The sequence below is a fragment of the Barbus barbus genome (genome assembly GCF_936440315.1).
Source record: "Barbus barbus genome assembly, chromosome: 17".
NCBI lineage: Eukaryota > Metazoa > Chordata > Actinopteri > Cypriniformes > Cyprinidae > Barbus > Barbus barbus.
This window is the reverse complement of record NC_136745.1, coordinates 13,327,013-13,353,395: the sequence shown is the minus strand read 5'-3', so window position 1 is coordinate 13,353,395 and position 26,383 is coordinate 13,327,013. Positions and strand designations below refer to the sequence as shown.

Genomic DNA, 26,383 nt, shown 5'->3' with positions numbered 1-26,383 from the left:
TATTTAAAAAAAAAAAACAATTCCCACTCATTCTTGATCAAATAGCCTACTACCCTCTAGAGTTGTAAAAATAAGCCTTGCTTATGGCAAACATCCCTAGCACTTCCAGACAGAAAGTTGTGATTACGCAGCATCCCTTCAGCACGCCGTGACCCAGCAGAATCAATGTCCAGCTGTCTGGATCAGATCGGATCGGCTCTTACCTTCCGTGTGACAGCTCGAGGAGAGCAGGGTGCTCGGAGGTCGGAAGAGGTAAGGCAGGTACCGGGAGAAACATTTCATCTTTCTTTCGTCTGTTTTCCTTTGGGAGGGTCTTTTCCCACCATCCGCGCTGCGATGACAGCAGATCCGGACCGGAGGAGGGATGCTGCTGCTGCTCGCTGGATGCGCGCGGAGTTACAGCAGCATCCTAAACACTTCTCACGCGTGTGTCACGAAGACGTGCTGTGCATCCTCGCAGTTCATCGTGTTTTCCTCCCAGAAGGACGGAGGGCTGAGCTGTGTTCCCGAGCTTCGGTTGGGAGGGGCGGTGATGAGGGCAGTTACACTGTTGTTACATGGACATTTACCCTCTGAGCAGGAATGTACTGCGCACAGCCGACTGATCACTGAGCTTTATTTAGATGCGCGAAGCAGGACATGATATCATCCACATGTTTATGAGAAAGACTGTAAACTTTTTGCTGTTCAATTTAAAGCTGTTCAGTAGCGCCGTCTAATGGTTCTCATGTATACCGCCACTAATATAAATATAATTTCTATTAATATTCAATATGTTGATAATTTTTATTTATTTTTTTGACAGGAATGAAAGGAGTCTATAAGAATGGAAGTGCAGTGCGTTCAATGGATTGTACTGTTTTTTAACAACATACCGACTGTTCAGCTGCACATTTTTCAGAGAGGGAAAAAAAATGCATAAAACATTTTTTAAAGGTGTGAGTTATGAAAATGATTGCTTCGTTTTCGCTTTAGGCTGTTTTGTAGGTCTATGCCATAAATTTAGGTTACAAAAACGTTGTGGGAACATTGTTCTGAAATGTTTTTAACTCGTTGACATGTTTAGTTATCGTGTCGTGCTTGTAACGTTATTTAAAGGTTACAAAAAACAACATTTCCTCTCAGTATTATGGTAATCAATTGCAAATAACATCGTAAGGACATCCCGAGAATGTTCTGAACGTTTTCTCTGAACATTATGAGAATGTAGGCTATATCGAATAGCCTATAGCCTAAAGTTATAGGCTACAAACGTTTTGTCCTAACATTTACATAACTTTAAAAAAATGTTTGTGACAGTTATGAGAATGTCCCCTGTTAGCTGGGATGTCTTCTTATCTGACTAAGGTTTTATAGCCTAGCATGTAAACATAAAACACCACCAGAGTAAAACTAATAGGCCTTAGGCTAATAGCAAAAAACTAAAAAGTCTAAAATTGTACCAAATATACCAGAATGTACTGACAACAAAATAATAATAAAAATAGAACTATAAATATTGAATCAGTTGTGACTTGTCACGTTTTGGGAACATCATATGTTTTTTCATCATAAATTAAAATGTGACTTGTATTTACACTCTCAGAAAAAAAAAGTACAAAAGTTGTCACTGGGGCAGTACCTGTTCAAAAGATACAATTTTGCACCCCTAAATTTGTACCTTAAAAGTAAACATATTATTGTCTAAAATTGACATAGGCTACCCTTTGAAAAGGTACTGCCCCAGTGACAGCTTTTGTACCTTTTTTCTGAGAGTGTACTTACAACTTAAAAGGCTTTTACAATATTTCACTGTAAAAGTACATGTATTGTCTTGTTAAATATAAAATATATTAATATATTCAAATATATTCAATTTGAGTGGCCAGTGCCCACAATTTCAGTTTAGCATTACATTTTGTTTTAAATTATATATTGCCATTGTTTTGCTTTGCAGTGTATGTGCAATGTTTATGAGTTAATTGCATCATATTTGTTTCTATTTAGTTTAATATGCACAGAGGTCGCACTTAGACGCAGGGACCATCTGCTTAATCAAACTCAATCTAAAAGTATGAGCATGCAATTCTCGTGTTAACACCTTAAACAGAAGCATATGTCGTAATTCTGATCCTGAACAAACACTTAGCTAATTGTTAATTAATTTATTTATTTAGACAAATGGCACCCGAACCCCCCAGTGCAAATGTGAAGACTCGTGTATGATATTTGGTGACGGAAATCACACACTGAGTAGTCAGCGAGAGTGGCCAGTGCCTCTGAGAACAGGTGCCATCTGTGCTGCTCCCCCGGGTATCAGCATATCAAAAAAATCAAAGAGTTCACTCTCACCAACCATCTCTCTCTCTCTCTCTCTCTCTCTCTCTCTCTCTCCTCCTACTCTCTGACACACGCTGCCTGACTCACTGTTGGGAACTCACGCTGGCATCTTTTTTTAAGAAAGCACTAAAACCTCAATGAATATTTATGAGCCGCAAGAGCTTCTAAATATAGATTGACAGTCCTGGATATTGAAACTGAAAAGCTGAAATAGTGGTCGCCTACAGATTTGTGTTAGTATATAGTACATAGCTATAAAAAGGACATGCCATATAGTCCAGCTGCAATATGCAATCCTGTGCAATGTTTCAGTGAATAGGTAAATGGATTATTCTGCTTGCCGCTCAATTAGTCTTGTCGAATTCACAGACATTCTTCAAATTATGAGTGTAGCTGTTTGAATGATTAGGCCTAATTTCAGTTTTATATTCTGGCTCAAAACGATATTTCATTCTCAGAATGGCAATATCTGGCAAGCAGGCTATTTCTGCTTCAGTATAATGTTGTCACATCCACACTCTTGACAAAAATACAATTATGGGAACACAACAGGTTGTTTGTCAGAAGACAGGGGAAATTCTTCAAATTTACTGTTTACTCATACATTTCACTGCAAAAAGTGGAACAATTATATTGAGTGATTATATTAAAATGCTTAAAGTGTATATATACTGTATATATTGTATTGTGACAGAGTCTGGGGGGCTGCATAAAATATGTAATAAAGTTTATAACAGTAAGGAATAAAAACTAAATGTGCAATTATGAAATTATGTGAATATACATCTATATAGGCATACATCAATATTGTACTTAAATGGGTAGAAAAATGCACTTTTTAATAAAAGTAAATGTTTTAATCATTTGTTTTGTCTTTATTAATAACAATATAAAATCCATTTATATAAATTTAGGATATTTTTAATATAACATCACTTCAGAATAGTATATTTAATTTTTTTTCCCCCTCACCTTTTTTTCTTTTTGAAAATACAGGCCTATGGCTGCTAATATTTTGAAGGGGTCATAAAATTGTAGTCCTTCGCGTTAAAGACTGCGCAAACCCTTATTTAAAATACCACATAGGCTAACTGAGAGTAGGTTACATTATGAGTTTGTAACATTAAAAATATCTCACTGAGCGCGTTGAAAGTAACCACTGTCCAGATGTCTGTCGGTTCCTACCTTCTGCTGCCGTCCCCTCCGATGGACCCTTCACCTGCACCAAGCACCAGATTCGCTCACCTGGATCGCGTCCTTCTCGCAAGTAATCAAACAACAGTAATAGTCAGACTTAAAGTCATGTTTTTCAGCTGAAGATGATCCGTCTGATCTCTCATCAGCCAAACACATACCGTGCATGATGCGTCCTTCTCCTGTATTTTTCTCTATTACCGATCCTCGCTGATCAGCAGTGATTGAGATGATGCAGGACTCGACTCTTCGATGCTGATGGCGCACATGAGACCAGAAGCTGATATGTCTTGTTTTACTGTCATTTGAATGTAGGCTGTCGTTCTGGTAGAGCGTGTGTGATAGCCAATTGTTTGAAAGAACATCCCAAGTAGCAAGGTATCACTTTGAGTCGTTTTTAAGACATGAAGAAAATATTTTAATTATATTATAATATTTTAAACATAAACACAAGATGTAGCTACTTTCCTCATTATAATGTCAAGAACTTACAATCATCTGAATCATGAAATCATTGTATAAATGTTTTTTTTTTTTAACAAGAGAGAGAAAAAAAAAATCCAGTAAATTTGTTTCTTTATTTATGTTTTGTATATTTTATTTACGGTAAAGACACGATGATTTTGTCAGTTCTCAAATTGCAAATATGTAGGCTACATTAAAAACCTGAAAATAACTAAGCTATATATTTTGGGAAAATAATGAGAAAAATAGTAAATATAATATTTATTAAAAATACTTTAAAGTTGAGTCCTCGGGTTATGTGTTAACCCAGTTGCCGTCCCCACATTAAAATAAGAGAAAACCATAAAAATATATATATATATATATAAAAAAAAAACATTATGACATCATAAACGTATATGCGTCTATATCTTATATTTTGGTCAGTAGAGGGCGATCTTAAACAGTCAACCCTGATAGCACCACGAATTTGTAACAAACCACAGAATATTATTGAAAATTGGCTATTTGTAGACATATCTGCATTAAATTCTGTTTCTTTCTTTAAAACACTTTACAATTCAATAACATAACCTATAGCAACTAAAAATGACCTGCCCGAACTGTCAACTTTGATACTTTTTAAAGGCACAGCGTTAACCCCATTTTAGGCTTATAACTAGCCTAATATTATACATGTATTTTTTTCTTTTTTTCTTTTTTTGTGTTACAATGCAAGTTATTAATACTTAACGACATTAAATGTTCAAAATCCTAAATAAAATCCCCTTTTCAAAATAGAAAAGGCGCCTGCACAGCCACGATTGTGTTTTATTGAGCTCACCCTAAAGAAAATTATAATATTCACAATTAGGATCCGGATTTATTTGCAGTAAAACAGGCTGAAATGTGTTGGTCCCACGCAGCTACCCCACGATGCACGTGCACCCCACAGCGATGCTCTCCACCAGAGATCTGTAACGAGGAACGCATTTCTTCTGCTTCGTTGGTTTCCTGGTTGGCCGATGGCACAGCAGTCTGCGCACGGGGATCTTGGCGTAGATGAGGGCGCTGGTCATGGTGCGATCCTCCTGCATGGTGAAAGGATTGATGCAGCCCACACACGAACACACGGCCTCCGGGATGTCCACGGGTTTACGGGTCTCATCGTGGTTGATTCTGCCCAAAGGCATTCAATACATGACATGGGTAAATACAGGTCTATGTATACCGTTCAAAAGTTTGGTCTTGGTAACATTAGCTTTTTTCTCATTTGCTCACCAAAGTTTCATTTATTTGATCAAAGTAAAAACTGTACTACTGAACTATTTAATAGGCTACTTTTATTTAGCAAGGATGCATACAAAAAAAAATCATTTTTAATGTTAAAAATATTTTTTGTTTAAAATAAATTCTGTTCTTTAAACTTCTATTCATCAAATAATCCTAAAACATGCCTGACACTGAAGACTCTACCATCAAGCATGTTTTATATAGAACATAGAGGTTAAAAAATATAATCATATTTATAATGTTTGAATTTCAAAGATGAAACTAACAATGAACTCCATAATACACTTACCTGTAGGACCAGGGAGAAAGGCTGCGACTGTTTGACATCCAAAGTTTGCGATCCACCACACATTTGCTTATGGATAAATTGGGATTATTTCGGACCTGAGACACCATGTCCTCAATACTCTTGTCAAAGTCAATTTCAACAGCACCAGGCATCACTCCTGATTCTGGACCTGTCATCATCGGATCTGGGGAGATTCTGATAGACGAGCCATTCTGGCGAGGATGAGACTCCAGTTTCCGTCTCCGAGACTTTCCTTCTCTATTGTTGTACTTTGTGTCAGTGGGCATAAACAGGTTCCCCACCATCACAACCATGAACACCTGCAATATGAAGCATTAAATTCAGCTTTTAATTTATATTCTCATAGTGATTTTTCAAGTAAGCAAATATTAAAATTTTCTGAGACTCACCTTCTTCCATATATTTTTCCACATTGTTTTCAGTCAGACTGCAATAAGTTGTCACATTTGTCTCCTCGCTGTGTATGTATTGAATGGAAGGCGCGTGGGATTACTCATACTGAAGTGTCACGCCTCACACTGACACAGTAGCCTTCAGGGACACACCTGAACCAAACAGTTCAAGGTGGGGCCACATCAAGATATATAGCTATATACAAAATTAATCCTATTCTGTTACCCTCTCCCACACATTAGATAGACAGACAGACAGTTAAACAGATAGATAGATAGATAGATAGATAGATAGATAGATAGATAGATAGATAGATAGATAGATAGATAGATAGATAGATAGATAGATAGATAGATAGATAGATAGATGATAGATAGATAGATAGATAGATAGATAGATAGATAGATCTGGATGGATGGATGGATGGATGGATGGATGGATGGATGGACGGACGGACAGATAGATGATAGATAGATAGATAGATAGATAGATAGATAGATAGATAGATAGATAGATAGATAGATAGATAGATAGATAGATAGATAGATAGATGGATGGATGGATGGATGGATGGATGGATGGATGGATGGATGGATGGATGGATGGACGGATGGACGGACGGACAGATAGATGATAGATAGATAGATAGATAGATAGATAGATAGATAGATAGATAGATAGATAGATAGATAGATAGATAGATAGATAGATAGATCAACAGGTTGACAGACAGACATATATATATAGATAGATAGATAGATAGATAGATAGATAGATAGATAGATAGATAGATAGATAGATAGATAGATAGATAGATAGATAGATAGATAGATAGATAGATAGATAGAAAGATAGATAGATAGATAGATAGATAGAATGGTAGTAAGTTAATCATTATTTAAAAGATAGTGTATTTTTACAAATTTACAGGTGCATGAGAGGTTTTCAATAGAATTTTGTCCAGTTTCACAGAACACTAACCTTTGTTCCTTTGTTGTTTTTAATCTGTGTCTATTCAATCGTATGCACTCAAAAGACCTTTTTATTCTTAAGTCCCAAAGCCCAGAAAGAACAAATCACCAGACAGAGCTTTATGCGCCTTAGACCCATTCTGTGAACCAAACGACAGGCTAAAGAACACTGTCTACAGCTACAGATTTGGTCAATCCATGTTTTCCCCTGATCTGGCTCATTCAATGCTATATTCATTTTCACAATGGACACCATTGAGTTGTGTAAATGAACACCTGCTCGCATGACATGTCAGGGCAGTGTATTAGACCTGCAGTTTCAAAGAGAACAGTTGTGGCAAACTGTGTTTTGCTGTTTTTGAAGGTTGGTTGGATAAAAGCCAAAAAAACAGACACATAATATTGTGTTGAATAAAAACTGTTTTCAAATTCATTGTCAATTATATCATTGTAATAAAATGATTAGTGACTCAGATGTGCCTTCTGTCTTCTTCTGTGTAATCTTTTGACAAAGGAAGTCCCTAGGATTTTTCTTTTAACTAAAGCACCTGTGAAACTTCACAAGAAATTATGTTGTTTTGGAGTGAATAAAAGCCAGTAAGATTATTACTCTGTTAAACGGATTGTCCAAACAAAAAAAAAAAACGAAAATTCTGTCATTATTTAGGCTACTCAACTTCATGTCATTTCAAACTCATACGACTTTCTTTTTCTCTGGAACATAGAAAACTAAGATATTTTGAGGAATGTAATTAAACAGTTTTGGTCCTCACTGAATTTCATTGCATGGATAAAAAATACAATGGAAGTCAATGGGAACCGAAACAGTTTGGTAACCAACATTCTTCAATATATTCTTTTGTGTTTCACAGAAGAATGAAATGCATACAGGTTTGAAATGATATGAGGGTGAGAGTAAATGATGTCAGGAGGCAAATATTAATGTTTATTTGCAATATTATTGGTGCATGGCAATTCCTGACATGTTTTATGTTTTTGCTTGCTGAAATTCTAAGATTGTTAAGTGCTGCAAATTCGAATTCAAGCTGTGGAATATGGTACATGGTTTCTAGCTGGTAGACCATCCGTGGGAAGTCATGGCCTAATGGTTAGAGAGTCGGACTCGTAATCCAAAGGTTGCGGGTTCGAGTCTCGGGCCGGCGGGGGGAGTGAATGTCCAGCGCTCTCTCCACCCTCAATACCACGACTGAGGTGCCCTTGAGCAAGGCACCGAACCCCCAACTGCTCCCTGGGCGCCGCAGCATAAATGGCTGCCCACTGCTCCGTGTGTGTGTTCACGGTGTGTGTGTGTTCACGATGTGTGTGTGTTCACTGCTGTGTGTGTGCACGTTGGATGGGTTAAATTCGAATTCCGAGTAGGGGTCACCATACTTGGCAGTATGTCACTTCACTATCTTGAATGGTTTTTGCATGGTGGTCCACCAGCTAATCACCTTGGACCAGCGATAAACCAGCTACCACCTTCCAAAACACAACTAGCAGCTTAAACTGCTAGTAATTCCCCCAATTTTAAAGGTATCAATTTCACGTTTTATTTTAGTCTATTATTATTTTTGCATTTAAAAGATACATTTTTTTCAGGGCAATTAATACTCAAAACCTGGAGTAAAAGATCAACGCATCCACTTATTATTAAAAGTGCAACATAATTTTTTACCTTTATATATTCAATGAAATTTCTTTCTAATATAGACTACTTCAATGATTTTTGTTTTTTATCAAACTTTCAAAATGACAAAATTCAACAGCAAGTTCTTCACATGAATTTCCAGTGCTCTCTCCACCCTCAATACCACGACTGAGGTGCCCTTGAGCAAGGCACCGAACCCCCAACTGCTACCCGGGCGCCGCAGCATAAATGGCTGCCCACTGCTCCGGGTGTGTGTTCACGGTGTGTGTGTGTTCACTGCTGTGTGTGTGTGTTCACTGCTGTGTGTGTGATCACTGCTGTGTGTGTGTGTGTGTGTGTGTGTGTTCACGGTGTGTGTGTGTTCACTGCTGTGTGTGTGCACGTTGGATGGGTTAAATGCAGAGCACGAATTCTGAGTACGGGGCACCATACTTGGCTGAATGTCACTTCACTTCACTTCACATATTTCTATATTTACACATTTTGTAAATACAAATTGAGACAATTTTAATAAAATAAAAAAAACATTAAAATAAAAAAAATATATACAAAATAAAAAAATAGAAAAAATAAATGAATAAACGGGTATCACAAGCATTAAATTCATCTAGCAAAGACACAGTCCTTTGAGCTTTATGATTTTTTAAAGACTTTATAGATTCTAAATGAGCTTTAAAGTTTGTTTGAAAATCAACAAAATTGGGTTTTAAGTTACTTCATTTAGTTTGATGAATATAAAATTTTCCTAATAGCAAAATCAGATCAATAATAAATATTTTCCTTTTAGAAAGAAAGAAAAAAAAAAGTCAATGATATAAAACAAATGATAAATTTAAGACTAGGATGCAGTTCTTTTTAACACTTAGAAATTGTGACATGATGAACAGGGACATTCAAAAATAAATGCACAATAGACTCTTTTTTTTACAATTACAGAAAGAAGAGTTGTAATCTAACCTATATCCTGATGAAAACACTCTAATGTTTCTTTAACATGATATATTCTGTGAGCAATTTTAAAGGACACTTCTGTTGTTTTATTTCTAACACAATACTGACTAAGAACACCCCAAAAATGTTCCCACTCAAATGAAGGAAACACATTACCCCAAACAAATTTAGATGGAGGAGAAGAGATATTTCTGTAAAAATTCTGTCTCTGTTCAGAAATCACAGCTTTTGGTGTAACATAGGAAGTAAAGTTTCAAAACATTTATTTTGAGATCAATTTGATTTACTTAATGATAACTGCAGTAACTACTCCATTCAGTGAATTGAGTGTTCATTTGTCTGGACTGCCATAAAACTGACTGCTACTTTGAAATCCCGTTCTATCCATGATCTCGCGAGATTTGCGCTACAACTAATTCTGGCGGAAGTAGTTCTAGAGTCTCTTTTCCGGCGGCCATAGCGACGAGTCGGCAGGGTAAGCCAAGATTGCTAAAGCATTTCTTAAACATCCTTTGCCATCTTCGTGGATTTTATGTCCTCAAAGTTTAAAACACACATTATCGCTACATAATATCCCTATTTTCAATTTAGATGTATTATTTTATACTAACGGCGCGACATCTCGGTGGATTTAGTCGCCAAAGCTCAGCCAGTGGCTACTATAGGAGCTGTGCTCCCTCCCGTGTGGATGACTGTAAATTTGCCCAAAACACAAGGCCATGCTTTCCGTTTGTGCGTGTTATGTGTTGTTTTAAACGTGTTGCGTATAAACGCTCTTCAAACGCCGTAAATATGAAAACTTGAGCTGTGCATGCGTGTATTTTCATGTCATGTTGAAATAACTAGCTACAGCAGTACCACGAGCTGTTGAATATGCTTTTCAAATAACATACACCGTGTGTTAGACAGTCATAAATGGCAAGCTTTGAGCGTATTATTGTTTTATGTAATAACAAACCCAAGTTGGTGTCAGTAAAGCTTGAGACGGGTTCATTCTTCTACAAACCTTGTTTGTCTTGTTGAATGTGGCTTTTTTGCAATTTACATTTTATTAATTCAGCAGATATGTTTCTTTTTTAATGAAAACAATAATTTTAATTGTCCTCTTTCTTTAACAGCCATCATGAAGCTCAATAAATTTGTGACTTCCTCCCGTCGCAAGAACCGCAAGAGGCACTTCAATGCCCCTTCACACATCCGCAGGAAGATCATGTCCTCCCCTCTGTCCAAAGAGCTCCGCCAGAAGTACAACGTGAGATCCATGCCCATCCGTAAGGACGATGAGGTCCAGGTGAGGACATTACCAGTTTTACCTACCTGGTCTGATGTAAATAAATGTTGTTTAGGATAATACTGTTCACCTTACTCCGTGTAACATTCCTTGCTTTATTTTCTCTCTCATCACCAGGTTGTCCGGGGACACTACAAAGGCCAGCAGATCGGCAAAGTTGTCCAGGTCTACAGGAAGAAGTATGTTATTTACATCGAGCGCGTTCAGCGTGAAAAGGCCAACGGCACCACAGTCCATGTTGGCATCCACCCCAGCAAGGTATGTTTTATATCCAGATGTTTGTTTGCATGCAAAACACGAGATATTAGTGTCACTGAAAAAATAACTAGTGGTTGTCCTACATCTAGAAAGCAGAATGGCTGATCTAAGTTTTGATGCCGTTTAATAGGTTTTAGTGGATATGCGGTTTAATTGATTTTGTTTGCTAAGACTTTACACCAGCTAGTAAATGCATGTCTAACACATTCTGATTTGACCTAAAGGGCAATATGTAATGCATACAATTTTACTTAAATATGCATAATTACTTTAATGTCATATTTTCAGAGTTTGGAACGTAAAAAAAATGGTCCATTGCCAATAGTGATGCTTTTATCCAAAGCAATTTATGATACACTGCATATGATACACATTTGACCAATTCTTGTATTGCCTTGGAAACAAACTCTTGACCTTTACATTGGTAGCACTGAAGCTTCAGGTTAATCCAATTTTAAGGTAGACCATGAAGTCTAGTGCTGCATCCCAATGGGCCTATTTTTTGAAGAAAAAGTACACACTTTTGAGTGTATAGTAGAAGAGTAGGCAAGCTTTGAGACATGCTATCACGTCGCACAACTGCGTCTTTAACAGACCGCTTTGTCGCACCTGTTGCACGCACCCTGTCACTGTAAACTGGCTTGTCAATCATCTAGTCACGGTTAACATCCTCCACATTTCATTTAACTTCCTACTGTATTGGAGTGAAAAGTAGCTTGTTGATCTGCCAGTCGCGGGTCTTTCATGCGGATTACTCTGCTCATATTTTCTACATAATGATGCATTTAAAAGTTAACGACCAAATGGATGTTTATTAAAGTTCACATTGCTGTTGCAGATGAAATATAACACGGATAACGATAAATATTTTTTACCAGGTTTAATGTATTAGTTACTCAAACCCCTTTTTGTAAACCCCTACCGAACCATCGATCGCAGGCATCTGCCATGTTTGTAGTTTTTCTAACATGTTTTATTCGTGTTTGTAGTTCTGGGCGAATCCTTTGCCAAAGTGCAATGGATTGTGGGCAATTTTAGCCATTAGAGTGTGCACGGATCCACACTTAAGAAATCGACCTGAAATAGTAGACCATCCAGGGACTTTTGACATACTATTCTTTCAGACACACTTATTGTAATCTCGCATACTATTTAGGATGGATAGTATGAACATTGGGACGCAGGGTAGGACTAGTTTTATTGCATCAAAATAAACTCTGTGCTGCTGAATTGCCATGCCTCTCTTGGATTGACTACACATTTCTGACATTTGTCTGATTTTAATGGTAACTGTCATAAGTTTCTTCATTTCCACATCACTGATTGATGATTAACAAGTGCTCTATATGACACTTAAATGTCCAAATATGCATATTTACAGTTATCATGGATTACTTTGTTTGGAACATAGTGTCTGATTGTTGTTCTTGAGTTGCCAATGTCACCCATTTGCAAATTACAGGATCGCATTTGTTACTTCTAGTAGAGGCTCTTCAACCAACTTTGTACTGTTACAGTGTCAGTAGTATATGTAAATGAACAGTGTGGCCTCTTTCGTCACTGCACGCAGATATCCCTGTGTGTTTGTCAGCAAAAGTCTGCCTGTGACGCATTTGTCAGGACTGCATATTGAACATCTGCATTTGTATCCCTGCCAAAATCAAAAGTGCTTTATCGAAAAGAGAATGCCACAGCCCTTTATCTGTTTTCTTTAGTCATGTAACACTAATTTAAAAATAAACAATCTCATCAGTAAATTACCTAGAAATCACTGTCCATAATTGCATAATCCATAAATCAGTCCTCTCTCATACAGCAAGTTGTCTAACTATATTATTGAAATGCAAATGCAATGAACAATTAATTGCTTTAGACCTCTTAACTGTTTTATAGCTTTTGATCAATTCCATTTTTTTGTGCCATTTCATGTTATGTTAATGAAATGTTAATGAAATTGATCTTTTTGTTGTTCAGGTGGTGATCACCAGGCTAAAGCTTGACAAGGATCGCAAGAAGATCCTTGAGCGCAAGGCCAAGTCCAGACAGGACGGAAAGGAGAAGGGCAAATACAAGGAGGAGACCATTGAGAAAATGCAGGAGTGAAATGATTCTTTTGCTAAAAATAAAAGACTGTAAAAACCTGACATTTTTGTGCTTTTGTCTTTTATATAAAAGTGATGCTTTGGTTTGAAATGGTAGTGTTGTTACCAAATTGAACTTGAAATGAGAGCATTTGGATTTAAAGTCAGCTTTATTGGTATCAATGTTTAATTATTTAACATCTGATAATCACAGATTGAGCAATAGCTGGTTTCTAAACAGGAAAATGAGATCTGGGGAAGTTATTATGCTTCACAGATATAAGAAAAAACTACTTCCTATATGGCCACTTGTTTAACTGATGGGTGTTGTCAGTTGTCTTTTTGTCATAGGAAGCAAAAGCAGTGTTACGAAAATATATGGAAATTTTAAAATTGTGACTTACAGGCACTAAATAGTCATGCATATCTTTGTAGTGGATATTTATATATATATATACCGGTAGTTTTATTTTTTTTAAAGCAGTTTTATTTATATATTTTAAGTTTGTCATATTTTTTAAATGTCTGTTTAGTTATTTACATTTGAACATATTTACCTTTTATAATATTTAAACGTATAAACTAAATTAAAGCTGCAGTGTCAGTTTTTATTTCTCCATTTTATTTCAGTTGATGTTTATTTTATTTCAAGCAAGGATAATGTTTTATGGTTTTATTAAACTGTAATAACCCTGCTTTGCATTGCAGCACTAATTGGTTTTAACAATGCAAGAAGTCAGCAGATGACGTTTTAAATAATTCATGCTGGTGAAAAGGTTTCATGTGACTCTAGATTAAATACATGCAGTGCACATACCCTTCAAAATGCACTTTGTGTAGCAAACCAAAAGTTTTACAATATCAAAAGAAGGCTGTATATTTATAGTAATCAACATTTGAAGTGGATCAAAACCTTTCATCAAAGTTGTCCTAAGACAAGAACGCATTTTGGTTTTAGGGTTTAGGACAACTTTGATGAAAGGTTTTGATCCACTTCAAATGTTGACTAGTATAGTTTTATGTGAGTGCAGAGGAAGAGGTGAGACATCAGTCACATGTCTGCTCTGCTCAGGACTCGAGGAGTCACGTGACCATCACCGTCCACAGCAGTGTGGGGCGCGAGCGCTGTGGAGTCTACGAAGTTTATTTGATCGAAAATAAGTTATTAAACCTCGACCTACAAAGAAATATCATGGCGCCCACATCATTTGTGATAGCTGTGTCAGTTATGACTTTGTTTTGGGGTCTTGTTGGTGGAGTTATTCCCTGGTTTATTCCGAAAGGACCGAATCGAGGGTAAGCAACGTTAGCATTTCCTTAAACGAAAGTTTACTGTATTAAACCAACCGTACGAACCTCTAGTTATCGATGTAAATGAAATTTTATAAAGCTAAAGACTTAATTAACAAAAATATGTTCCTAAACGATACAGTTTGTCGGTTTTTTTCGTTCGAAATCCAACAAGTGAGCGTCACAATAAAATAAAGTTTGTGATTTGACTTATGTGACAATAGAAAATGCATTCAATTCAAAGCAAATATGTTCAATTTTAGTTGTAAAATGAATTATGAATGTCTGGATCATGTGACTGTGCACTAGGGTGATTTAAAGAAACACACATTTATGCATATTTAAAATGTTTTATTCATAATACGTGTTATTTATATCTATAAAATGTGTTTTTTATTCATAATACGTGTTATTTTTTGTTGTTGTTGCCATTTTAGAGTCATTGTGACGATGCTGGTATTGACTGCAGTCTGTTGCTACCTTTTGTAAGTACATTGTCTTTAAATGATCTTTTTGTTACACATTTGTAAAGAGACTCAATAGTAAAGGCTGATTTTTAATATGGTAAAATAGAGAGATTGTTCTATTCTGTATCAGCTGAAAGTCAAACACAGAAAAAGAAATACAGCACATCTAGGCCATGTGCAGTTTACTACAGTTTCAGATAATAAACTTACAAATAATATTTTACAAATGTGTTAAATAAGCTCATAATAGGTCTGAACTGTCCCACTTTGATGTGAATTATTTATTATTTTGAAGAAATATGATAGTGTTTGTTCTCTAACAGCCACTAGGAGGCAGTGCAGACCATTTTTTTGCTGCCACATTTGTTCCTGAATTCAGTCTCTTGGCAAGATTTAATTTTGACTGTAATGCTCTTCACTCTGTACTTTTGGTTATTTTTCAGTTGGCTGATTGCTATTCTGTCACAGCTGAATCCATTGTTTGGGCCAGTACTGTCCAACGATACCATCTGGTACCTCAACCAACACTGGCAGTAGGGTCCAATTGTTTCATTACAAAGCAGGTTAGAAGATCATCCTTTTTACATTATCCACCTTATTATTCCCGTAAGAGCAGGCGCAGCCATTTGTAAATTTTATGGGTCTGGCTTCCGGTCTCATCCATGTCCAGCTATTTTTAGCTTACAAAACAGGTTGTTTTGCTGCTTGATTTCGCAAATTAGTGTCTTACCATATTATTTTAATGTATTATCTTAATTATGAACACACTGGTTTGTAGTGCAGTTTTACCTTTAACAGCATGTTGTTATTCTTCTCGTTATTTTTTGAACCGGAAGTCTCACCCATAGGCTTACTTCAGTGTTGAAAAATAAGGTGGATAAGGAAAGTCCTCTAACATCTTTAATTTTGTAAGTGATTTAAATGTTTTTCTCTTCACTTATTTGCAGATGCTGGAAACTTGTAAATTGCCAAAAACGTCTGTAAACTATTTAATTGAAGCTTTACATGCTGTTCTCTTCTCTGACCACCATGACAGTTTGTGTTTTTATTAATTTGATCTCATGTTCCAGGAAATAATATGCAATTAAATCTTGTGGTTTTGTCTTTGTGTGTGTATATGTACATCACCTTTGTCTGTGTATAGTTTTGAGTTGAATGACCTGAGAATTGTTGGACAAATTAACAAGTCCCATTCATATATGTATGATTTCAAATGTCAAATAAAATTAAGAATGAGAATGATTTGTAATTTATTGAAGATTTGCATTGTGTCCAGTTTTTAAAATCTTGACTGAATTGGTACAACAGTTTTTTTAAAAACCATTTTTGCAGACTTCTTAAAAGCACACAAAGTTGCAGGCCATCTGAGATGATTTTCAACTCATTGAGTTTATCATAGTGTATCTTTGGGGATTCTGGGACGTGACATTGTGCATTCGCATTCCTCTCGGTGAAAAAGCCCATCGGAGGAGACGTCACTGTGGTTTTGCTCTTTGGCTTGGCACACAGGACAGCAGGCCGTCAGGCCGCGCTCTCTGCAGGTGGTGCACGACAGAACCAGCTGGCAGCAGAAGTCTGTGGAGCACAGCTGATATTGATCCCACAGGCAACTACAGTATCTGCACTCTGGGGAAAGGAGAAGTAAATGTTAAAGTTAAAGTCGCTCCATACAATCATTTTTGAAAAACTTGAGTACACACCTGAAATGACGTCCTTATTAAATGCGATGGCATAACGTTCATCAAACACAAAGAGTTTACCACGGTAGAAGCCATCGGGGAACTGCTCTAAGTATTTGTGAATGCCTCCTTTTAGCTGATACACCTCCTTGCATACATTCTGAAGAATATTATTTATGTTTGAGAATGGCATTACAAAGAGATATCATTTTTTCCCCATTCATACTTACTTTTGATTTTAGATAAGCCGAGCCTCGCTCACAGCGGATGCCTCCTGTACAGTACATCAGAACCTTTTTGTCCTGGAAGATATCCAAATTTTTATCCACGTAGTCTGGGAAGTAGCTGAATTTCCGGATGTCGGGGGCCAAACACTGATTGAACTGACCCTGAGAACATACTGAACTGTCAGCTGTAATGCACATACAGTTCTGGGATCAATGATTTTCAAACGACTTACAATTTTGCTCTCATAAAAGTTTCTGCAGTCCAGAAGTATTGTATCATTGCCCGAGAACTGATTCTCCACAAACGCCTTCACTTCTTTGTGAAATTCCTCTGGTTCCAAGTGTATTCCTTTTTGAAGTACGACATTTGCATGAATACAATAGATTTACATAACCATTCAAAAGTTTGGGCTCAGTGCATTTATTAGATCAAAAATACTGTAAAACTGTAATATTGTGAAATATTACAATTTAAAATAACTTTTCTATTTTAATAATTTGTTATTGTGATGGCAAAACTGAATTTTCAGCATTATTACTCCAGTCTTCAGTGTTACACGATCCTTCAGAAATCATTCTAATATTGAGGGGTGAGAACCAGAAGGGCGTAAAACTTTACAGGACAGCCAAAACAAAAATTTTACCATAGTTTGATCTGACTTCAATTTCAATTGTTTATAATAAAAATATGTACACTCATGGATGATTTGCCTAGAAAGAGCTTTCATTTGATGCATATATTTCACCAAAAATGTCACTTACGCTCTTCTGGTTCTCACCCCTCGATATGCTGATTTGGCGCTCATATAAACATTTCTTATTATCATCAGTGTTTAAAACAGTTGTGCTGATATTTTTGTGGAAAATGTGATTTTTAAAAAAAAAATTCAGGATTTTTTGATGAATAGTAAGTTCAAATGAACATTATCACTAAAGGTCACTTTTGATCATTTCATGCATCTTTACTGAATACGAGTATTAATTTCTTCAAAAAAACAACTACCCCCCCACCAGCTTTTTAAATTTAAATACTATATTTCAATAGGCACACTGAATAAACAATGCAATGCATCAATCGAGTTTTAAGTGTTTCTCTTACCAGCCAATCTGTAGGAGATGATATCTGGATCTACACCCATAGGGACAATTTCTTTGTAAACACCAACCTTCAAATCAGAAAAGCATGCTGCACCTCCTTCACTTTTCTGAGGGAAAAGTCAGTGAAGAGCATAGGCGATTTTAGATACTATTTATGGGGAATTCAGACCCCATCTTTAATCTTAGCCCCCCCTAAAAATCTTTAACATCTCCCTTTACCTGAAGTGCCAAAACTTTAAAGTTGGTTAAATGAAGTATTATTATTATTTCTCTTTCCTGACAAACATATGCCACTTTAATTGTCAGTCAGCCTCATAATCTCTAAGCACCACTAAGATGACATCTCTGGTTATTATGAGCATTGTTTGAATTCATTTTGTGCATCTATCAGTGCTATTCTGGACAGTGGCACAGATACTTTACCTTGAAATCCTGTACTTGCATTATTTTGAAGGTTGGATGTAACAGCATTGCCTTGACGTAAAGATTAGTGGCTGTTTTGGTGCCACCAACCGTTCCATTGATACCTTCAGTAGCCAATCGTACCTGGAGAAGAACAACCTCAATCCAGTAAAATGACAATAAAAGTCTGGAACCAATTTTTTTAATGACTTGTAGTTGCTTTTATTTACCTTGCCTGTAAGTTTAAGTTTTAAACAAAGCTCTTTCTGCCACTGACAAATGATTTGAGGATCCTTTAACTGACAGTAGCAGTAATATAGCAGAACTTCACCTGGACCCCTAAAACAGAGGAACTCCATGAAAGCCATAAGTATTCATATAAGCAGAGCAGATGATTTCAGAAACATGCAATGCACCTACGTACTTGATGAGGTCATCCTCTGGGATATGGCTAGTATCAGGGATCCAGGATGATATATCTGTTGATTCTTCATGATTGGACTCTTCCTCGCTGTGAGCCTGGTGGAGCATCACGTCCAGTGTCTCAGTGGTCAGCTGGTGAATCTCACTGGCATGGCTGTTGGCAATATGTTTGTGGATTGATGATGATTCTTTGAATGACTGTCCACAGCAGTGCCAAAGAGCTGGGGAGCTGTTTTCACAGTTTGGAGGAACTTTCTTGGATGCCACAAATTTGGCAAATGCCTAAACACCATGGGGAAAGTGCTGGTATTAAACACTACAATCATCATATCAATAAGTGTGACTTAAAATATCACTGTACTCACCATTTTCTTGACATGAGAGTACAGTTTCCTTGTTGCTGAAAAGTCTGGTTTGTCTGATTTATGGACCTCTGGACCAAGACTCTCAACGTCCAAATCAACAAGCATACTTGCCATTATAATTGTGATACTGATCTCCAATAACCAACTAATACCTAGCACAGTTCCCAATCTAATACTTTAAAAACAAAACACCGTCCTAAAAACCCGCATATAAAGAAATGTAACCGCTTTTAATGCAATTTATGTCGTTAACCCTTGGCCGGTTTATTAACACAACTGATAGGTTAATAAAACTGAACATAGAAGAAAACCAAACGTGCATTCATGGCTGTAAAGATAAAATGAATCGCATCTATCAGTGTTCGATTCGCGAACGAATCATTCTTTTGACTCGGATCTTTTCATTGAATCATATTCTAAATGACTATTTATCGGGTAAATTATAGCTGCAACAAACTGAACTGAGACGAGCATTAAACACACTTATTAGAACAAAAAGTTTTTTTTTGTTTGTTTTATTTTCGCTGCAAGAGCAATTAATAGGATACACTCCGTTCAAATGCAAACATTAAACGTACAAATAAGCACTACTTGTAATACAGTAAAAAGAAAAAAATAACTACAATATAAAATAAACAAAAGGTTCCTGAGGAATACAAGTTTTACAGCATACCAAAGGATAGCCTACATTAGTGGCGTAAAAGAACCACTGAATTGTTTGAAAACGAACTTCTCGAAAGAACCGATTCTCGGTGATGAATCGGACTTCTTACCACGAGTCGCAACAATACACGTATTTCCGTTGACGCAGCTGTTAGCCCGGATGTGCTCTCCTTAAATCAACCGCTTTAATTTTCTAGTGTGGCTAACGGCTGCTACCATTCAAAGCTGCAAGCTTTACTGAGCGCAATTCAGTGAATATAAAACAGATCCAAAAAGTGTATGCGTAGCGGTTTTTCCATACTATTTCAACGGTCTGAATATTTAATTTGAGAAATGTCGAGGCGAAGGCACAGCGATGAGAGTGATGGTGTGTGAGTTAGCATGTTAGCATGCACGTTGACAGAGATGTGTTTATGTAATTTTCATATTGTGTGTTTGTTTACTCTTATGATTGCAAATACATTGGCATATTTGGTATTGGCATATGTAGTCTGTTTATTTGCATCAAGTGCATTTGCATTTAAGAAAGCCCCAAGTAACCAATTAAATGTTACTTTTCGAATAGATAGGAAGCTTTCAGATAAACAAAGCGCTTTGAATTTGATTATGATAATTTAGGACAGAATGCTAGTCTTTTACACTACAGAATCCAGCTAATTGTGTTGTCATACATGTTTGAAGTGACCAATTTTATGCTTGTTTTTTAGTCATTTTACTTATTTGGCAGTTTTTGTACTGTCAACATTGATTAAAAGAAATGTTCTCATTTGTTTCAAAATCTACATGCGGCCTTGTTAGAGGATAATATACATAGTCAATTTCAAAGTTAGTTAAAAGTTCACCTAGAAGACTCATATTCTTGATTTATTTTCTTTTTTTTCATTCCAGCCGGCTCCCAGCCTCACAAACGGAGGAGGACGTCTGAACCCATTGAGATTGAAGATCGCTTGGAGTCTTTGATATGTCGAGTTGGAGAGAAGGTATAGTCTCGCACATCTTACTGCTCATGCAGAGGTTTTTTATTTATTATTTTAGACATAACTGATTAATGTATATTCCTCCAGAGTACGTCCTCCTTAGAGAGCAATTTGGAGGGTCTTGCTGGTGTCCTGGAGGCGGATCTTCCTAATTATAAAAACAAAATCCTGCGCATCTTATGTGCTGTGTAAGCGACCTGCACTTTAAATAAGCAAATGTGCAATGTTTCCTTTTGCTTCAAAAGTGGATCTCACTATGCAACGGATGTTGTATATAACATTTTCAGTGCAAGGCTTTTGCCGGAGAAGTTAACGGTGTACACCACACTAGTGGGACTTCTCAACGCTCGCAACTACAACTTTGGAGGAGAGTTTGTGGAGGCCATGATCCGACAACTTAAGGAGACACTAAAATCAAACCTTTACTCTGAGGCCGTTTACTTGGTTTGTGTTGTTTAGCATTTGTTAAAAAAAAAAATGCATCACAACTTTATTGTAAGTTTTGATGGTGTTTAATTCATATTGTGCACTGCAGGTGCGCTTTCTCTGTGACCTGGTGAACTGTCATGTCATCGCGGCTCCATCCATGGTTGCTATGTTTGAGAACTTTGTCAGTGTCACGCAGGAAGAAGACATACCACAGGTGAACATGAACCTAAGCATCCCTAGCAGATCATTTTCATAGATAATCGTGAGGCTTACAGATGTGTTCGTACAGGTGCGGTCTGACTGGTATGTGTATGCTGTGCTGTCCAGCCTGCCTTGGGTTGGCAAGGAACTGTATGAGAAGAAGGATGTGGAAATGGATCGCTTGCTCAACCAAATTGAGGGATATTTAAAGTAGGTTCCTCTTTCAGCTGTGAGATTACTGTCAATATGTTTGAGTTTGTAAAAGATCTAAAATAAAAATAAGCTCATACTTAAGGATAAGAAAAACAATTTTATTCTGATGTTCTAAGTATTCTAATGTTTATATGGCCAAAAGGTAAGATGTCATTTTGATGGCTTGTAGTGTAAATCAGTTCGAATCTATATAATAGAATAGTAAACTACATAAATAAAAAAATGCATATAAAAATGTCAGTTGTCAGTCTATTTCTCCAAATAATGTCTTCGTAATATCATATTTTAAAGCTTAGTTTTAAAGATCATATGGTAAAACATAAGTCTATCTTATTTGATATTCTATTTAACATGATTTCTAAAAAAATATATATTGATAATCAAGTAAACTTAGGTTGCACCAGTTCAGTAAGTGTTCGTCTTGAATGGTTACTAACAATATAAAAGTTATTCTTATTTTTTTTGTATATAAAAATCATCATAGATTTTAGAGCAAAAAGACGTGTGAACTACAACCTGATTTGGATGTTTAGAATTATGCTAAAAGGTCTTTACTTATAAAAAGTATAAGCATGTAGCAACTATCAATCAGATGACAGAATGTAGGATTTTGTACAGTTTTTCAGCAAAGTTTTGATTGAGTATAATTTAGAAGCCTTAGAAATATGTATGTTGAATTGAATCTGATACAGTAGGCTTTATAGGGTTAAAAATAAAAAAACAACAAAATAATGGTGTGCACTGATAGAAAAATGTGCTAGTTTTGTCTTTAAAACAATAACTTGTACCTTAATTTTCATTATCATGTTGATATGACGTTTGACAGCTCAAATGTGGTTATGCAAGTAGATTACAGAAAATACAGAGGAGTCTGCTGTAAAATGTCATGATTTGGGTTTTGTTACAGGCGGCGTCAGAAGACTCATGTTCCAATGCTGCAGGTGTGGACCGCAGAAAAACCCCACCCACAGGAAGAGGTGAGAGCCAGAAAACGGGCTTCATCCAGACTCCTCACTTAATCTATAAGCACTAATATCAATCACAGTTGTTCTCAACTGGTTTTGCTTTAGAATATCAGACAACAAGTGGCAACACAACAAATAGAAACCCATAACCTGTAGTTAATGCAGTTTGGCTTGTATTTTTCATGTATTTATTAATGTATTTTGAGGATGGGTTTGTCTTGCAACCAGCCCATTTTGGATTCCCACTAATTTGACTAGCTGCTTCAACCAAGTGACAGATGAATTTGCACAACTTCTGTAGAGTTTGATTAGATGCACAACTTTTAACATTAACAAATTATATGGAAGGTGCTTTCTCTTTATCACATTTAATTTGTATGTGTCACAATATCACATTTTATGCATGTGTGTTTATACATAAATATAAATATTTCCCCCTTTTTCTTGTCAGTGACCATATCGGAACAGACCTACAACCCACCAGTTGAGAGCTGCTCTGTTATTTCACTGTAATTAATGTCCTCTGTGTGTCTCTCTCTGTGTAGTATCTGGACTGTCTCTGGGCTCAGGTGCAGAAGCTGAAGAAGGACCGCTGGCAGGAGCGTCACATCCTGCGGCCTTATATTGCATTTGACAGCGTGCTGTGTGAAGCCCTGCAGCACAACCTGCCCCCTTTCACACCTCCAGCCCACTCTGATGACGCTGTCTACCCCATGCCCCGCGTCGTCTTCCGCATGTTCGACTACACTGATGCCCCAGAGGTGCAGTAAAGTTTCTAATCTAGTCCTAATTTTTTAACTGCATCTATAATGGGACATCAGAGGAAAAATGCATCATCCTTTAAAAACATGAAACTGCCATTAATTAAATTCTTTAGCATCAGTGTTGTAAATAGTTGTAAACAATACTACATAATTTTCAGAATTTCTGATGAATAGAAAGTTCAAATGCATTTATTAGACATGGCTTTTAATTGCCATTAATTAAATTCTTTAGCATCAATGTTGAAAATAGTTGTGCTGCTTATTATTTTTGTGGAAATAATGCTACATATTTTTCAGAATTCTTTGTTGAATAAAAAGCTCAAAAGCATTTATAGAAATCTTTTGTAACATTATAAATGCCTTTCCAGTCTCTTTTGATCAAGTTAACCCATCCTTTCTGTAAAAAAACAAATCCCACTGACCCCAAACTTTTGAACTGTAATGTATATTCAGTTTTATTAATTTTTAATTTACTTATAATTTGTTGCGTTTAGGGATGTAACGATTACCGGTTTGACAATAAATCATGATAAAATTCCCCACGGTTAGTATTACGGTTTCATATTTTAATGATCAATAAAACCGTATTCGATTACCGTGATCTGAACAACTCACGATAAATAAATACTGTCCAGCATAAAGCACAGTTTTCAGTAACAGTCTCACGTGCGCACAGCAGCAGAGTAGTTTCGTTTTGAGTGAAAATGGGGCAGAAACGCTGGGAGGTTTTAAGAGTGCTAAGGGAATGATACAAATGAATATATGAATGAATTATATGAATGTACCTCTGAAGGTTCTGACTGCCTTCAGAAACAATTCAATGGCATTTTGTTTTCATCTTCGCTCCATGTAATACCCAAAAGAAGTGTTCTTAATCGCAATGCTGCTTTGTCCACATAGTTTACGGGAAACAGCTGTTATTCAGCTTTTTCATAAGCGCCACCTAGTGTCAGAGAGTGGATTTACAGAGACTTATATTTATATTCAGCCTATGTGCAGTTTCTGTCTGGCCAAAAACGGACCAAATTTGCATGCCCTGCTGTAAATTTTGACCGGTTGTTGAAAAACAAGCTTATGTGGATTCTACACATTTAAACAATTCAGATAAGTTATATTTATAGAGCAGATAAAATGCGTATGAAACTTTTTCAAAGCCTTTGAACATTTACATTAGACATTTGAACATGCTATTAAACTGTTGTCAGTCAAGTTGTCATTTAAAGTCCGAACATCATTGGTAATGTTATTGTTTTAGTGATCATGCAAACAAAAAGTCATTTTATTTTATTTGTTGATTTTTAAATATAAAACATCTCCAGCACATTTTAACAATATCGTGATTATTTTGGTCACTATAATCATAAGAGAATTTTATACCGTTACATCCCTAGTTGTGTTCCATGTTCTTGTGGATGCTGTTTGTGTATGTAAGTGTTTTTGTCTGTCTGTTGTCAGGGGCCAGTGATGCCTGGAAGTCATTCAGCTGAGCGGTTCGTGATTGAGGAGAACCTGCACTGCATAATCAAGTCTCACTGGAGGGAGAGGAAGACCTGGTCAGTCCTTTGCATATGCTAATAACATTACTTTTTGCTTTTAGTGTTATTTGAAACTTAGCTTGCATTCTTGGCCTTTAACTGTGTTGTTTTTTTGTTTTTTTTTCACAGTGCTGCCCAATTGCTCAGCTACCCTGGAAAAAACAAGATTCCCCTTAACTATCATATTGTGGAGGTAAATAAGAATGTGATGCTGGTCACTTTTTTGATAATTTGGCCAAATATATTAGCTACTGTTAGTGCAGTAAATGGGCACTTGAGCCATATTTGGACAGGACTAGTTTTACAGGGGGTCATTAGAGAAATTTGTGTTTAACAGACGTACTTTGCGGTTTTAATCACGTCCGAATCTGCCACGTCTGTGTTTTTCTCACACAACCGGTGTAAAAATTCCAGAGCAAATTGCCTACTGTTTTTCAGCGAACTCAGTGATCCTCTGAGTAAACTAATCCTGTCCGAATGCGACTGTCTGTCAATGCAGACAATATTTTTTTCACAACTCGTTTCAATGTGTGTTTTGGCCAATGTGAACTACCGTAGACGCTCTTACTACTGCGTGCATTTTTGATATGTTTGCCTCCTGGCAAAGAATTGACAAAATAATAATAAAATCAAGGACCAAATCATGTAAACTCTACGCATACAGAGTGTATGATCGCTGCAATGCCCAGATGTACAAAACAGACCCTCCCACCTCTAATAAACACAGAGATGTTAATCCCGTCTGAATCGAAACATGAAAATCACAGATGTCGGGTGACAAGAATCGAAACTCAAACGTAGTTTAGAAAACTAGTCCCGTCCGAATAGGGCTTTAGATATGTTATTTCAGTGTAATGCTATATCTGTATCTCTGTAGGTGATATTTGGTGAGTTATTCCAGCTGCCGAGTCCTCCTCACATTGATGTCATGTACACTGCGTTACTCATTGAGCTCTGCAAACTGCAACCGGGCTCTTTACCACAAGTTGTATCCTTCATACTGACTGAAAGCCATGCGAATTTGTGTTTTTAACTGATTCCTCCTACACATTGTGCCACAGCTGTCTCAAATTTAAACTTGTGTTAACATAAGCATCCTCTACTGTTGTAGTTTTCTTTAACCTTCCGTTATTCAGCTTGCTCAAGCCACAGAAATGATGTATATGAGGCTGGACACAATGAACACAACCTGTATAGACCGGTGAGTCTTCAATTTGGAGTTGAATAGTAGGCTAAGCAATTCCCTTTTTTTTAAAGGGATAGATCACCCAAAAATGAAAATTGTTGACATTTACTCACCCTCATGTTGTTCCTGTATTACCTGTATGAGTTTTTCTTATGTTGAACATAGAAGATATTTTGAAGAATGCTGGTAATCAACAGTGGATGGTCCCCATTGACTTCAACAGTATTATTTTCCCTACTATAGAAGTCGATGGGGACCAACAACTGTTTGGTTCTTCAGAACTCTTCAAAATATCTTTTGTGTTCAACATAAGAAAGAAACTTATACAGGTTATGGGTGAACT

The 26,383-nt window shown here is 36.5% G+C and overlaps 6 protein-coding genes across 8 annotated transcripts in view; 3 read left to right on the top strand and 3 right to left on the bottom strand.

Annotated features, from left to right (window-relative positions):
- Positions 1 to 574, bottom strand: part of LOC306883647 (serine/threonine-protein phosphatase 2A 55 kDa regulatory subunit B beta isoform-like) — a 58,062-nt gene extending 57,488 nt beyond the window's left edge. The window contains exon 1 of the mRNA XM_079439008.1: positions 204 to 574. Coding sequence (XP_079295134.1) covers positions 204 to 282 — 79 coding nt within the window. The 5' untranslated portion in view covers positions 283 to 574. The remainder of the gene's footprint in view (positions 1 to 203) is intronic.
- A 4,107-nt stretch (positions 575 to 4,681) lies between these two features.
- Positions 4,682 to 6,080, bottom strand: LOC306883274 (interleukin-17B-like). Its single transcript, XM_079438417.1, has 3 exons — positions 5,950 to 6,080; positions 5,540 to 5,859; positions 4,682 to 5,136 (listed from the first exon to the last, which is right to left on the bottom strand). The coding sequence occupies exons 1-3, from the start codon at positions 5,971 to 5,973 to the stop codon at positions 4,884 to 4,886; spliced, it is 597 nt and encodes a 198-aa protein (XP_079294543.1). The 5' UTR covers positions 5,974 to 6,080; the 3' UTR covers positions 4,682 to 4,883.
- A 3,870-nt stretch (positions 6,081 to 9,950) lies between these two features.
- Positions 9,951 to 13,219, top strand: LOC306883531 (large ribosomal subunit protein uL24). The gene is made up of 4 exons (XM_079438845.1): positions 9,951 to 10,001; positions 10,645 to 10,817; positions 10,935 to 11,075; positions 13,050 to 13,219. The coding sequence occupies exons 2-4, from the start codon at positions 10,650 to 10,652 to the stop codon at positions 13,176 to 13,178; spliced, it is 438 nt and encodes a 145-aa protein (XP_079294971.1). The 5' UTR covers positions 9,951 to 10,001; positions 10,645 to 10,649; the 3' UTR covers positions 13,179 to 13,219.
- A 1,013-nt stretch (positions 13,220 to 14,232) lies between these two features.
- Positions 14,233 to 16,164, top strand: LOC306883238 (V-type proton ATPase subunit e 1-like). Its single transcript, XM_079438362.1, has 4 exons — positions 14,233 to 14,452; positions 14,884 to 14,931; positions 15,357 to 15,476; positions 15,861 to 16,164. Exons 1-3 carry the CDS (start codon positions 14,349 to 14,351, stop codon positions 15,448 to 15,450), a joined length of 246 nt encoding a protein of 81 aa, XP_079294488.1. The 5' UTR covers positions 14,233 to 14,348; the 3' UTR covers positions 15,451 to 15,476; positions 15,861 to 16,164.
- tstd2 (thiosulfate sulfurtransferase like domain containing 2) lies at positions 16,132 to 19,482 on the bottom strand. Its single transcript, XM_079438361.1, has 9 exons — positions 19,108 to 19,482; positions 18,744 to 19,024; positions 18,550 to 18,658; positions 18,341 to 18,463; positions 17,919 to 18,024; positions 17,053 to 17,168; positions 16,823 to 16,981; positions 16,614 to 16,752; positions 16,132 to 16,539 (listed from the first exon to the last, which is right to left on the bottom strand). The coding sequence occupies exons 1-9, from the start codon at positions 19,219 to 19,221 to the stop codon at positions 16,307 to 16,309; spliced, it is 1,380 nt and encodes a 459-aa protein (XP_079294487.1). The 5' UTR covers positions 19,222 to 19,482; the 3' UTR covers positions 16,132 to 16,306.
- A 411-nt stretch (positions 19,483 to 19,893) lies between these two features.
- Positions 19,894 to 26,383, top strand: part of LOC306883061 (nuclear cap-binding protein subunit 1) — a 19,339-nt gene continuing 12,849 nt past the window's right edge. Inside the window, exons 1-12 of one of the 3 annotated variants that reach the window (XR_013785334.1) lie at positions 19,894 to 20,137; positions 20,659 to 20,750; positions 20,835 to 20,935; positions 21,035 to 21,191; positions 21,283 to 21,390; positions 21,466 to 21,587; positions 22,498 to 22,567; positions 23,101 to 23,316; positions 24,775 to 24,872; positions 24,984 to 25,047; positions 25,732 to 25,842; positions 25,991 to 26,055. Coding sequence is in view for 2 of the 3 variants with exons in the window: in XM_079438132.1 (XP_079294258.1) it covers positions 20,104 to 20,137; positions 20,659 to 20,750; positions 20,835 to 20,935; positions 21,035 to 21,191; positions 21,283 to 21,390; positions 21,466 to 21,587; positions 22,498 to 22,567; positions 23,101 to 23,316; positions 24,775 to 24,872; positions 24,984 to 25,047; positions 25,732 to 25,842; positions 25,991 to 26,055 (1,238 nt within the window). In the remaining variant the exon portion in view is untranslated. Of the gene's footprint in view, positions 20,142 to 20,658; positions 20,751 to 20,834; positions 20,936 to 21,034; positions 21,192 to 21,282; positions 21,391 to 21,465; positions 21,588 to 22,497; positions 22,568 to 23,100; positions 23,317 to 24,774; positions 24,873 to 24,983; positions 25,048 to 25,731; positions 25,843 to 25,990; positions 26,056 to 26,383 lie in introns of all 3 variants that reach the window. The other 2 variants (XM_079438132.1, XM_079438133.1) reach the window with 2 other exon arrangements.